General features: G+C 31.9%; 1 protein-coding gene across 2 annotated transcripts in view; it reads left to right on the forward strand.

Moving 5' to 3' along the window:
* Positions 1 to 15420, forward strand: part of LOC126744273 (PHD finger protein 3) — a 99162-nt gene that overhangs the window by 32823 nt on the left and 50919 nt on the right. Inside the window, exons 11-14 of one of the 2 annotated variants that reach the window (XM_050451647.1) lie at positions 1749 to 2073; positions 2149 to 2303; positions 3120 to 3158; positions 10249 to 10501. In XM_050451647.1, coding sequence (XP_050307604.1) covers positions 1749 to 2073; positions 2149 to 2303; positions 3120 to 3158; positions 10249 to 10501 — 772 coding nt within the window. The remainder of the gene's footprint in view (positions 1 to 1748; positions 2074 to 2148; positions 2304 to 3119; positions 3159 to 10248; positions 10502 to 15420) is intronic. The other variant, XM_050451648.1, reaches the window with a different exon arrangement.

Below are 15420 nucleotides of genomic sequence, written 5' to 3' on the forward strand. Positions count from 1 at the left end.
CGAATAAAAATCAATATGGTTTTATAGAGGGCAGGAGCACTAATAATGCATTATTTAAATTGGTTGACCAAGTAAAAATAAACTTAGACTCAGATCAGAAATGTCTTTCTCGCTTTAGCCAAGGCATTTGACACTGTGAGGCACACATCCAGCTGCTTGAGACTCTTAAGAAGTTTGGTGTCAGGGGTGTAGTGTTGAATGTTTTTGAAAGTTATTTACATCAGAGATCTCAAATTGTTAAAATAGATATTATGTATAGTGATCCTTTGAATGTCTTTATGGTATACCACAGGGCACAGCGCTTGGCCTATTATTGTTTATTTGCTATATAAATTCATTACTGGATCTAGATACTAATGGCATGTCAATTTCCTTTGCAGATGAAACAGTACTGTATTTTACTGGTTCATCATGGGATTCATTAAGAGACAAAATTGTTATTGGTTTAAGTAAAGTAAAAACATGGCTAAATTCTCGTAAATAATCACTTAATCTTGCTAAAACAATTTATGTTGCTGAATCAAATAGACCTTTATACAATTCAATTACTCTTTAACAAGCCAATACAACAATAATATGAGGTGTCACATCCTAAGTACTTGGGCATAATTATAGATCAACATCTTAAATGGTCAGAACATATTCATGATGTAACAAACAAAGGAAGAGGTCTAATTCACAAATTTTACCAGATAAGAAACATTTTACCTCATAAAATTATAACTATGATATACAAATCATTAGTGGAATCAATATTAAGATACGGTATCATAGTCTGGGGACGACTTTACAATAATGCTCTCAGTCAGTTAAATGTAATTGAGAATTACCTATTAAAGATTATTTACAGAAAAGATTATAGCGCGTATACTAGGTAGCCTAAGGCGGTCCTAAAAATAAAATAAAAAGAATGGCATTCCATTAAAAAAAAATGCTGCTTATATCGCCCTACTTTTTTGAAGCACCCTGTATACTTCATTCTGTTATACTTTTCCAGATATGCGCTATCAGGTCCCAAAAATTTTTTATGAGGTTAGGTTAAAATTTTAACCTAATTTTTTTAGGCTTTATGGAAGACCGACGCACTGTTGCAGGACCCTGTATATCCAACAAATCAACTATACAATGAAATGATTTTAAATGTTAGAGGTCTAGGACTATACTTTTTAAGCAATTATAGAAATAAAAATAAACAGCATGTAGATCATGCTTATCCTACCAGGAATAATTATAATAATATGATGATTGTCCCTTTTAGAAGGTTTGATGGTAACCAGAGATCTGCATCTGTAGTTGCACCAAAAATATATAATTTGCTACCTAATAGTATAAGAGAACTAAAAAATTATTATTAATGTATTAAGCAGGTTAAAATATTTATTTCAAAAAACATGAATAATCTGTTAAAATTTTTGTAATTTATTGTCATGTGTTGTCACATTGTTTAAGATCAAATGGGTATTTCTTGGGGATTGTTAATGTAAAACTATCTCAGTAATCATTGAATATAAATTTTGTTATTAATAATCAATATTGTTAGTAAGTTAAGGCTACAGGAATACATTATTTCACTTGTGTCATAATTTAATATTAGGAATAATATATAATAAACTTCTGCACATACAGGTAAACACCTAGGTGCATGAAACAAATTTGTGAAACTGAGATCTAGAGATCTCAGTTTCACAAATGTCTCTGCTATGAACTTCATTACTTTTTTTTGTATATAACACATACATAAATTACAGAGCAATAATAATGAATGAAGACACCAAAACTTATACAACAAATACAATACCTATCCCCGACGTCCCAATGAGCCTCAACAGCAACGTAGAATCAACCAATTTAAACCTGGATGGTTCAGGTTTGGACCTCGACCAGTCTATCTTAGATAATATCAATAATGATATGATTTCCGAGGATATTCTATATCAGGTGGCACAGCAACTTGTCTCGAACACTGAACTGCAAAATGCCATAGATAAAGGTATTAATGATGGCGTGCTGGATACAAGTAGCATTATGGACACCAGCCAGTCTTTGCCTCCTAGCCTTAATACCTCTTATACGGTAAGTATTTTATTTTAGTTTATTTAACTGGTTAATAGATTACAATATTATTATATGTAATTGTTTATTCTGTAGGAACCACCCCAAAGCAATATTATAAGAGAAGCTACTCAAATTGTAAGGCCGGATGGAAGGGTCATTATATTACCGCCAGTAGAGAGGCCTACGACAAGAAGCAGAAATAAACGCAAGGAAGAACCGCCTGTTGTCAAAGCCAAGCCGTCTTTTAAGTAAGTAATTTAGAATAAAAATGTTTCTTGGGTATTATGACCTTAGTAGCCCCCCTTTTTTTCTTAAAGAGACTTACTTATAAAAAAAACTATAAGTTTGTTGGAAAGTCTCGAACATTTAGAATATGTTACACGTGTTTCGCCCTAAAGACATCACCAGATCTAAATAAAAAATTTAGCGCGAGACATGCCCCGTAAAAGGTATAGTTTGTGCAACATGAATTGATTTAGTTAATAATAACTTTTGAAAGGAATAAAAGTACCTAATAAATGGCTCAACAACTAACATATATATTGGCTTACTACGGGCCTGAGAATATCTGCAAAAAATTTTCGCTCTTTAAATTATTTAAGAAAATTTACTGATAATCACTAATTTATTTGATATTGCAATAAATACCGCTGCACATATAGGAGACTTATAAGTAGGAATAAAGTTCTGAAAATTTCTGCACATATTCCAAGGATAAGTTGACCAGACATCTATTTCAGCGTTTAGACACCTACTTCAGCGTACAAAATTAAGAGAGTTTTGAGAAAAAAACATTTTTTTTAAAGAAAACGATTTTTTATTTCTTATTTCAAAAAATTACAAAATTCAAAAACCTCGTGATCCTAGTGATCTCTAACTTTTCCAAAACATTCAGTTTAACACCCTTTTTACACTGGTGAAACAACGTAGTTTCATTGTTAGAAAAATACCTTTAGGGGCGAAACACGTGTAACCCGACAGTATTCTTAATATTAATATAGGGTCGAGACTTTTGACCAACTTGTAGTTTTTTGTGTAATTACCTTTTAATTTTTCTTTTTAAGGCCACCAAATCCTATAGCCGATCCCAGGAATAAAATAAGGTAAAATGTCTCTTTACTTCTTTTAAAGTAGACATTTGTCCTGTAGCCTAGTTGTTTTTTGTGCAATAATTATCGTATTTTGTACGTACCACACTACGCTAAAATAGTTATCGGCTCACAAGTTAAAAAAGTAATATTTATTGCACACGTGGATGCATGAGCAATTGTATTCTCCTTACATGTGCTAGCAATTATATAATATTTTTATAAGCATGCGCCTTTAGTTATACTTCTGTTTATAGCTGTGACTCCAAGTATGTAATACATGTATTTTTGCTATAAGTCACAAGGTACTTTCATTTAATATCTTTTTTTTTCATTTAATATTTCTGAATGAATATTTTTGTTAAAAATAACTTTTGTATTAAAAAATCACTGGAATTAAAGCAAAAATGTAATTTTAAAAAATCACACTATATTTGTGAGAAGGGCTTATCAAAAACATAATAACAAATTAGTAAACTAATTTTGTACAATGTACTTTACTTTATCATCTTACATAATTTATTAAATTACAACAGGTTTTTACCATAAAATTTAATAACAATTAAATTTTAAAATAATTAAAATAACCAAGTAGGGTCACTCCATTAATCTTTCAATAAGGCAATTAAGAGCTGAGCTCATTTGGAGCCGAGTTAACAAAGAATCAATGCTGTCATTAGTAAAATAAGTAGTCTCAAATCTCTTCTTGTTCTTCGTTACATATAAATATTAAAGTAAAATATACTGAGCAAATATTCACCGTTAATTATCCCAGTAATAATTTTACGACCGAAATTCCCAAATTGTCCACAATTCGTCTTCTATCCTAAAGTGTAATGGTTAATTAAACTACATATGTATGTATGACATGATCATCCCAGGTTCGTACAGCTCTTACTGGGCAATATAACCCTTGTGAAAGATAGCTTAATAAATGCTAACCTTTAGTACGTCCAAATCTTTAACCTAGTTTTAGGTTTAGTAACCTAAATGTTTTACGGCCATAATCAGATACGTAGAAACGGAAAATACAAAATTAAGCGACTAAGCGAAAAAAAAATTAAAAAAGCGAAAAAAAAAATTGACTTTAACTTAGACTCATTGAATTGAAAGCATTGTTCAAAATTAGACATGATTTTACCAGAATAAGTTAGATAATAACTGACATTTTTTAGGAAGGGTCTGACAACTAATAATTTATTTTTATAGACATGTAGCAAACTTCCTGGTAAAAATTGGATTTTTATTTCTCAGCTCGTATGTGAACGTTATAATGCGACAATTGTATGAAATTGTAAAAGTCCGTGTTCTCAGATGCCTTCGAGAAATCCGCGCAGGCAGCATATACTCGCAGACTATGTATCAGTACGTACTTAATATTTTAATAATAATCCCCGGGTGCCACAATCACTTATTTAAAAACTGTTATAGCGCTCAGTTTAGTTCCCATACTTTTTTAATGGAATGCACTGGCACAAAAGGACAAACTATGGTACTCGAGTATCATGAGTAGCGCCAGTACTACGAAGGTGTCTCTGGATATTTTTCTTAAAGTTCTGCAAGTTGTAATATTCGAAAAAGACGTGTTTTGGGAGTTGGTTCCACAGACTTGCACTTCTCCATAAAAAGGAGTCCCGATATAGCAACGTTCTAGATCCATTCGATATTCATACAGCATCCTGAGTCTTTGCTGCGTTAAATTCAATCAGATTGCACTTCACTACTCCAAAATGATGTTAAGGTGGCATTAATAGTTGTTACCTGGCGACGGCTATGGCACTGGGTGTCGGCTGATGTCATCAGATTGGGCGGCTTGAAAGAAGACACCAAGGTACTCTCATCAGGAAAGCTGTAAATGGGTTTAGAAGTCTTAAGGAGAATACATAGTCTTAAGATGTTGATATGCTTAAGATGTTGATATACATATACAGGGTGTTCCTTAAAGACATGCTAATATTTAAGGGGGTGATTCCTGGACCCATTTTAAGAAAAAAAGTGTCTATGAACATATGTCTTAAACGTCTTAATTTTTGAGATACAGGGTGTTTATTTATTTATTTATTTATTTATTTGGTGACCATATAGGAACACAACAGGCTACAAGCCCAAAAAGTATCCACAAACTTATCTTAACTAACTTAAATATACTATTTTATTAAGAATAATATAAAGACTAAATGGTTAAGTACATAAATCAAAATAATTTGAATATAAAGGAATATACTTAAAAAAAATCAACTTTCTAATGCTAAATTTCTACATTAGCCCCATAAACTTTCAAAGACAATATTTCGTTTTAAAGTATTTTTGACTGTACTATAAGTGACAATACTTATAAGTGACATGTTAAAAACGTCCAATGAACGGCAGTACAAATTATAACTTTTTGTTATTCTACATAATGGAGAGTTCTGACCATGATTTGTTTTCCTGAACGGAATAAAAAATAATTCGCTCGATCTGATGTTGACTTGAGGAATGTTGAATTTAAAAAGTGACAAAATAGGAGGAGTGTTCAGCTGTCAGTTCATTACTTTATATAAAAACAAAACATCAGTTATCAAACGTCTGTCGAGAAGTGAAATCACGTCAAAATGCTCTCGAATTGAATTGACATCATGATATGAACCGAAGCGGATTTTAAAAGAAAGAAATCTTAAAAAATTGTTTTGGATGCTCTCCAATCGATCAATGTAAATACCATACCTAGGGTTCCAAATAATGCTTCCAAAGTTTAATTTGCCAAGAATAAATGTATTAAATAAACATTTAATAGCTCGAAAACTAGAAAACATTTCACATTTACGAAAAATATAACCCAAGAATCTAGAAGATTCTGTTACTATTAGATCAATATGAATGTCAAACATCAGTTTAGAGTCCAATGTAATTCCCAAATCGCGTACGTAGTTCACTTTAGGTAAGCAAATATCATTAAATTTATATTGATAATTTATTTAATTTTTATTTCTTGAAAAGAATATACTTTGACATTTTTTAATGTTAAGAAAGAGACTATTTTTATCGCAGTAGGCTCGTAGTCGATCCAGATCACTTTGGATTTTAAGGCAGTCGGCGTATAATAGAAATTTAGTGTAACGTTAACAAGATTTTATATTATTAATGTATATGTTACGGGTAAAGTTAGAATAATGGTTAAACTTAGGTTTACCCGGATAAACTGCACAATACCCAGAAAACATGGGTAAAGTCCAAAATATTAATAAAATTGTACACGTTTCGGGCTTTACCCGGGTAAACCGCGTTCTATCCGCCTTGGCGTGGTTAATGTTAAAAAACGCCATAAATATTTGGAGAAATTTATTTAATTAAAAAAACAGATTTTACAAATCAAAGGTTACACTAAAACTGTATCTTAACAAAGTAAAAGATAATATAATCTATTTGTACAAACAAGACAAGCTGCTGTGACATTTCGAGTTACAAAGATTCCCAACAGCTTTACATTTACATTTATTGGTCATGCATTTAGTTTTACAGTTGCATCGTTTATAACCTTGACCTCCTAAAAGTGACTGTTCGTTTGCAAGTTGTCATAAATTTTTCTTTTCCGGTGATACACTTTCCATCTCAATGCACACAGAAAATTGGTTCCTGGAAAACATTTCTTCGATAGTTCCTCTCTTGTTCGCTAGCCTATACAAATCGTCGTCAGTTTTCTCGATAACTGTCATGAGAATGTTTCTAAAATCGCCCCTTCCTCGATCAACGTCTAGAATTTTTACTCTCGCTGAATCTCCAATAGAACATGGGGAAACTTTGAATTAGATAAAGCTTTCATCTTCTTTGCTTGATTTTCTAAATTTCTTTTTGCGTCTAGTCTGTTTGACTGTATATTCCTTTAGTACAAGCAAAGTTCACACCTTATATTCCCTGATGTATTTAAATTGTCACACTCTACACACTTGCTCTGATTTTCTGAAGTTTCTGTATTACTAGCGTTTTCTCGATAATTATTGTTGCCATTTTCCATATTGCCACCTTCAGTAATACCTTCTTGCAAATTGTCTGGTTTTGGGTAACTATCCATAGACTGGTTTATATTTATTTCTTGTTGAGGCTGTTCACCTAAACCAAATTCCCTTACCACTTTCTCGAGCTCTTCTTCGGTTCGTAGATTTTCAATAGCTTCTTTTGGAAAAGCTGATGTGAATAGGCCGACTTTAATATCATGCCCAAACATGGCGGCATAAGGAGCTTGTTTTATCTCATCATGGTATGCCCTATTTTTCATTAACTGAACGAATCTTAGACCTTTTGACTATCGCGTGCAGTTTTCATCGTCCATCCACGTCATAAGCATGTTCTGTATATCTTGATTTGCTCTTTCCACGCTGCCTTGTGACTGACTATGACGTGGTTTCCCATGGACTATTTTAAGGCCACTCCACATCGTACATAACTCTTTAATGACATGGTTGGCGAACTCCGGCCGTTGTCCGATTGTAGTATAGATGGGGCGCCGAAAATACAAAATATGTCTACCGCTCTTAGCTACTTCCTCAGCCCTTTTCGACGTTAATGGACGTATTTGAACAAACTTAGTTAAGTAGTCCTGATACACCATAATAAATTTGTATTCTCTATCCGGATGAGATTGCATGTAAATTAGATCCACTTGACAACGGCTGTTCATCTCCGAAAAAACCATTGGTTTAACCACAAGTCCTTTTTTGGCAGATTTCAGTTTCTTTTGGCACCCTTCACACAAGCGCAGATATAACTTAATAACATCTTGAGTTATATTCTTGTACTTTTTTTTACATTCGCATTCCATACGGTGCTTACCGCCATGTCCTATAGCTAAACGTGCATCATGCAAAATGTCAAACATTTCGTCGTTTGTAACGTAATATTTAATGCTAGATTCACCTGACGATACACATACATAATAACTCTAACAGAACATATGTCAAACCTCTTTACCGCCGATATTGTAGCGAAGTCTTAGTTTAAGAGTTTTTTGCCAGCTTGACTGATTCCAATATTTCTTTTGTATTGTTTATTATTAAAATAAAAACTATTTGCACTTTTCGTAGACACCAACTCGTTAAAAACTTCATAAAAACGCTGTGCTAAACGCGCACGTCCACTCTCTTCGGTTGCCGTTTTAGAACTGAACTGAACGTGGTGAAAGATGATGCAATAATAATTCCTACATCCAACTTTACCCACGCAAAAGCGGATAGAACGCGGTTTACCCGGGTAAAATCCGAAATATGTGTAATTTCAATATTATTTCGGACTTTACCCATGTTTTCTGGGTATTGTACAGTTTATCCGGGTAAACCTAAATTTAACCGTTATTCTAACTTTACCCGTAACATATATAATAAAAAAAGGGGTCCTAAATGGGAGCCCTGTAGAACACCAGATGATGGAATAAAAGACTCTGAACAAAATCCTGGGTATTAAAGTTTTCAAAAAAAATCAGTTTTTTAATAACTTAAACAATATTATATACATTTTTATGAAATTTGGTACATGTATTTTATGCATCAAGACGCATTTTTGGATGCGCAAAAAATATTTTCTTTGCCAGTGGCGTCCCTACAAGTCTTCTATTGAATATTTTTAGTTAAAAAATATACTACGCCACTGCTTTTTCTTAACATAAAAATTATTTTTAAAATCCTCAATCACTTTTTAGCAAATTTGATCTCTTGGTTTTTTTTCGTCCTATGCAAGGTTTTCGCTTAAAAAAATTAAAAACAATTTTACTTCCCTAAAAATCTGATGATGAAAATGTTTGTTCGTAGATTGCAAGCAAATTAAGGGATCAGATTTATTACAAGAAGTATAAAAAGTTAAAAAAATTTAAAAAGTTACTTTTTAAACGCGTCAAAAACATGAGTATTTCCTAAATTATTTAAATTTATGAATGAATCATATTGGTATAACGCCCGGAATTGACCGTAACCGTGTTATAATTCTCATCTTCAAAAGGTAGGGACCAATAATTCCCATGGATAATATCGCACACCATACCTTACCTTTATCGTTGATCTTTGTGCAATATTTGAAGTAAAGAAGTCCTACATATGTTTAATGCCTGAGTTCGCTTTCTTTGTAAACTATCAGTTTTTCAGTTTACACTTGATAACCGATGATGACTGACCGACTGAAACGTCATGTTAAATTTAAAAATAAAGGTTAAAAATAAAAGATTTAGTTATTACTACTGTACCAATGTCTACCACCTTCAAAACTATACAGCTATTATTTTTGTATTACAATTTAATCACAAAAGAACGTTGTTCACCAAGCCAATAACAGATAATTTAACAAAACAATCCACAGCTAACTATTCATAGTTACGAAATAACAACATTATCAAAACTTCCTGCTCCTAAGGACCACTTTGTATTTGCATATAATTTATAAAATTTTTCGTAGGGTATTGTTTGTCTGCATACTCTTATAACGTTGCTTTTTTACTTTTATTTTATTTTGATGGCAAGAAATACGATTTAAAAAATAAATAAATAAATTATTTTTATTACTACTTTATTGTGTTGTTTACATATATCGAAATTGATAACAAAGAAAGACTTTCGTTTCTGCATTCTTAATTTTCTTTTTTTCTTTCATTACCACCCTGTAGTACAAAATATAATACGTTTAGTAATACATGTTCATAAAAACTTTTTTCCTTGATTTACACACAAACTGTAAATGAAATATCTTCTTATAATAAGTCTTAGAAGAGTAAACTAAGTAACTTAAACAATATTTTATCAATGGACGCATTAAAATCATATTATTTAGGAAGATTAAGAAAAAAAAATTAAAGCAAGTTTTGAAGTTTTGAGAAAATACTAAATAATAAAGTAAAACCATAAAACATTAAATTCAAATATCCAACTATTACAATTATCACAATTTTGATTCAATTCGTTCCAAGTATTCTCTTCAGCCTGACGAAGTTTTTCTCTCGAATATCTCCCTTTGTCCGCATATTTCATTTTCAGAAGGCACATCAGTTATTATAAATCTGGTTGAAAAGTAGGATTTTTAAGGTTTTCGTCCATAAAAATCAAGAATATGTATCCTGGGTTAATGTTTCTATTTTTTCTCCTCATAGAACCGTTCACAAACCCCTTGACGAAGAACATGTCTCTGGTAATGAGCTAGACTCAGATGGTGACGAGGAGGAAGAATCTGAAGATGACCCAAATAAACTGTGGTGTATCTGCAATCAGCCACACAACAACCGTTTTATGATTTGCTGCGACACCTGCGAAGAATGGTACCATGGCAAGTGTGTTAATATTACGAAGGCCATGGGCCAACAGATGGAAGCAGAGGGGAAAGAATGGATATGTTTGTTTTGTCAGGTTAGTACAGCTATATGTAATTATATCCAAATTTATAAATTTTTTTAAAGATTCGAATAATATCAATAAGCCTTATTATGCACGTTGATTTAAAAGTAAATGCCTGTAAAAACTCAAAATTAAACAAAAATTAACGTTTGGAAATAGTGGAGTTGGAAATGGTTATTCATAATACGAATCATTGTATTGAAAAATGTTTTCTGACATGAAAAGTTTGGTTAATTTAATTATTTCTTGTATATTATCGAAACCATTACTTTCCAAACGTTCAGTCAAATGTTCCAAAGTTTGTGGTGAAGGAATGGTTGGAAACACGTCGAAAGAAACAAGAAATGAAAACAACAAAAACAAAAGAAACAGCACTGTTTTGTGATTTGAGTGTCACGGCAAAGGTTCCAACTATAGGTCTATTAATTTAATTTATCTTGATAACGGTACTAGATTTACCTTGAACTACCGAAACGGTGGTTCAAGTGGTTGAAGGTTTTTGTTTTCAATAAATTGGTTTTTCTTTCTTTTCATTAAAAAAAAAATGAGGCAGAATATGAAAAAAAACGACGAAAAAGAAAACACTTTTATCTACAGTCGGCTCGTTTTACCCTAACACATAACGGATTATCTCGGGCACAGATGTAAATAGCTCCGCACGTGCCGAGCTATTTACATCTGTGATCTCGGGGTATAAGTGGACCGGTTAAACAATAAATTCCTTATCGCCGTATTATTCACTATTATTTATATTGAGTACCGGTTTGGACGATTGTTACCAGCGGTTTAAAAACATTTTTGGTTTTTAATGTAATATTGGCTATTATTTTAAAGGGTACTAATATTTTTTTAAAGGAAATGCTTTTTTATACTTAAATAATTTGTTTTAATATTATTTATTAGTGTAAGCTAAAATTTATTATGATGTAATAAGGTAAAAAAGAGGTAGAATTTAGTTAAAAAAGGATTATAAATTCTGGGAAATGTACAAAACCTAAATATAGTGCCGAAAAAATAGGTTAAGAGGATTAAGGTCTATACTTACATTCTATTCCTTTTGGTATTTTGAAGTGATATCATCAGGCTATTAATTAAATTTACTTTGTGATTTTTTAATTTTTGAATTATGGATTCGCAAGAAGACATACATATTGCTAAATATCGGTTTTTATCTTCGGATCAATGTCGTTTAGTTTTAAAAGTACAACATTATTTTAAACAAGAAAAAACTAACATGGAGCTATTGACATCTGTTTTGGCAGTAAAGAAGCGGACATGTGATGCATGCCAAATGTCAAGAAGCACTTTGCATAAGATTTACAATATGGACGAAAAAGAACTGGACAGACCAAATAAAAGAATCCGTCGGCCTCCAAAAAGTCTGGACATGCCCCTAACAATTAAGAACGAAATTAGAACCATTATTTATGACATGTATAAAAGTAAACAACACGTGACGATGGCTGCCATAGTACAAATCATAAAGGATAAAAAACTTTGCGACATTAGTTTAACTAGTTTGGCAAAAGTTCTGAAGAATTTGGGATTTCGTTAGAGTACTGTGTGAACTTTCACCTGTAGTGACAAAAAGATGGAATTTTCTGAGAAAATATCTATATAATAAAAACTCGAAAATTCCCAAACAATTTGTGTTTCTAGACGAAACTTGGATTTTTGCTGGATTTGGAAGGGAAACTCATCAAAATCATCATGGCAAGATGGTACCACGCAATGCTATCCCAGCAGCAGTTCTAGTTGTGGAGAAAGGTAAATTGTGCCACATGCAGGAAATGACGAGGGCTTTATCTTCGACGCTAGTTTGATTTTCTCTTCGACGAAAAAACAGACGATTACCACGGAAATATGGATGCCGATATTTTTGAACATTGGTTTGAAGAAAAACTCAAACGGTTGGAAAATATTATAGTCTTGGACAACGCCTTATACCATTCCGGAGTAGAAGAGAAATTTCCCACTAGCAGTTGGAAGAAAGAGGAAATAAAAACGTGGCTACAGCAAAAAAATATTGCTCATGACGATATTTTTTTAAAGGCTGATTTGCTGCAGAGATCTTAAACGTACAGGTATAATAAGAAGTACGTAATCGATGAGATGGCTCTTAAATATGGGCATGAAGTCCTGCGATTACCACCTTACCACTGCCAATATAATCCAATTGAGTTGATTTGGGGCATAGCAAAAAATTATTATGATAAGCACGCGTCCAAAACAGCCGATAAAGCCAGTGTCCTTAATTCAAATAAAATTCCTTAAAAACAATCCTTACATCAAATAAAGGAAGAAAAATAGAGAAAATCTATAAATCACACAGAAAAAATTATAGCTAAAAACTATCAAACCGACAAGTGATAGACGAGGTACGACCCCTAATTATACGCCCAGATGACTATTCAAGTAGTAATGAATCTAATTAATCCGATATATCTTCAAAATCAGACTTAACTTAATTTAATGTATTTAATTTCAGACTAAACTTCCTTTAATGTTATAATTTTTTAATGTTTTTTTTTTTAATACAGTAAGTCTTTTTAGCCTATTTAGGAGTTTTTTTATTATTTTAGCAGAAAATACAATATTATTACTTATACCCATAGAAATTAATACCCACCAAATAAAAAAAAAATCTTATAAAAATATAAATTAAAAAAATGTTTGAAAGCCACTGGTTTCTTAACCGGGGCATTTTTATTACTTGTGTTAGGGTAAAGCGTGCCAACTATAGTAAACAACTTTGTACAGGGTCTTTCCCCATATATTGACTCCCCCCCCTACAGGGGTAATGCGAAAAGTTAAAAAAAATTATTTAATACAAAACTTTTGGGGTTTTACTTTAAATTTTTGAATCCGATGTCTTTTCCGAAGTTTTTTCTTATGGAACACCCTGTATATGACTTCATAGTTAAAAAGAGCCGATTTTTCTGATTTCAAATATATATAGTTTAACTATGTTTTATTAAACCGTTTCGGAAATATCGGGCTCCAAACTTTAAAAAAATAATATATTGAAGATCTTGGTAAGCGCTGCATTGTTATTGTTTGGCGTTTCTTTTAAAGATAAATGAATTAAGTAGAAACAATAAAAACAGAAGATTTATTATTACTAAGGTGATATTTAGCATCTTTTTGTTGACAAGGATACATTATTTTAACAATTGTTAAACTTTAATTTAGACGTAATTATAACTATAACTGCTCTATATGACCACCACCATTATCAATACAGTTTATATAATCCTGCTCAATTTTGTGTATTGTATTCCTTATAAATTATCTATGATTTTGATTGATATCATCTATCGCGGTAATAATTTTTCTGCGGAGCTCCTCGACATTTTCAGTTCTCTGTTTGTAAACTTTATTTTGAAGGTACTCCCACAGAAATGAATCAAGAGGTGTCAGGTCTGGACTGTTTGGTGGTCAACGAATTGGCCCAGTTCGTCCAATCCACAGGTTATATCTTTCATTTAAAAATCTTAAAACAGGTAACACATTATGCGGTGGGGCACCATCTTGGTGCCAAACTATTTGCTCGTATTGCCTTATGGGTAGATCTTCAAGTTTAGCTTCAATTTGATAAGTAAGCATCTCTAGGTCAATAGGTCAGAAAAAATAGGTCCTATGACCTGGTCATTTAAAATTCCACACCATACATGTAGAGGTTGCCGCCCTTGAAACTTAATTTACCTTGTTATTCGGGGGTTTGTTCTTGACCAAAAGCGAACATTTTTTCGATTGTAAATGCCCGCGGTGGTAAAGGTGTCGGTCCACAACATTTTTTTAAAAAAGTTATTATCTTCTTCTTTTAGCACTAGCATCTCTTGACAAAATTGAATAAATTTTTTTGGCCCATCGATCAAAGTAAATTCTGGCATCTTCTATGGAATGATTTGCGTGTTCTAAAAAGAAATTCAACATTTTTGATGGGCAATTTGAGGGAGACAAAGGCCCGAACATGATAGCGTAGATCTAAATGTATTCAAAAATTAGTAAAAACTTATCTACCTTCGAAATATAGCAAAATATGTAATTCTTCTTCTGGATCGACAAGAGCTGTCCGGCGTTTTCTTCGTAGAGTTTTCCTGATGCAAAATGCTCGTTCTATATTTTAAAACGTATTTTTTGCCGGAATGTTACGTAAAGGAAAGGTTCGACGATATTCCTCTCTGGCGGCATTTATTATTATTTTTATAAAATATACGGACGATGTCACATTTTTCTTCTCCACTGTGCGTCATTTTTTAACATTTATGGGTCAACAAACAAGAAATGACAATGTCGTTTGAATGATTTGTTTTTTAATAAATGTCAAACAATAACAATGCAGCGCCTACCAAGATCTTCAATTTTAAAGTTTGGAGCCCGATATTTCCGAAACGGTTTAATAAAACATAGTTAAACTATATATATTTGAAATCAGAAAATTCGGCTCTTTTTAACTATGAAGTCATATACAGGGTGTTCCATAAGAAAAAACTGATCATCTGTCAAAATTTGACGTTTCTAAACGAAAAAAAAAATTGACATCGGATTCAAAAATTTAAAGTAAAACCCCAAAAGTTTTGTTTTAACATTTTTTTTTACTTTTTGCATTACCCCAGGGTACCAGAGGGTCAATATATGGGGAAAGACCCTGTACATACAATTTAAAACATTAAAACCCAATTTGAACAAAATCGAAACTTTTCTAGTTTATTAAAATAAGATAAAAAATTACTTTATATCTAGGTGTAAATTAATATTTTTATGAACACTTTACCTTAAATAAAGAGTTTTTTTATTTATCAAGAATTATTTTAATATTTTTTAGCACTGCAGTTTTAAATACTAGAAAGCAATCATAAACCAAAATAGAGTCAACCTTAGACCAATAGTTACCACAAAAAAAATACTTTAAAGTTTATACAATAGCA

Source organism: Anthonomus grandis, chromosome 13 (genome assembly GCF_022605725.1).
Source record: "Anthonomus grandis grandis chromosome 13, icAntGran1.3, whole genome shotgun sequence".
In the NCBI taxonomy this organism is placed as follows: Eukaryota; Metazoa; Arthropoda; class Insecta; order Coleoptera; family Curculionidae; genus Anthonomus; species Anthonomus grandis.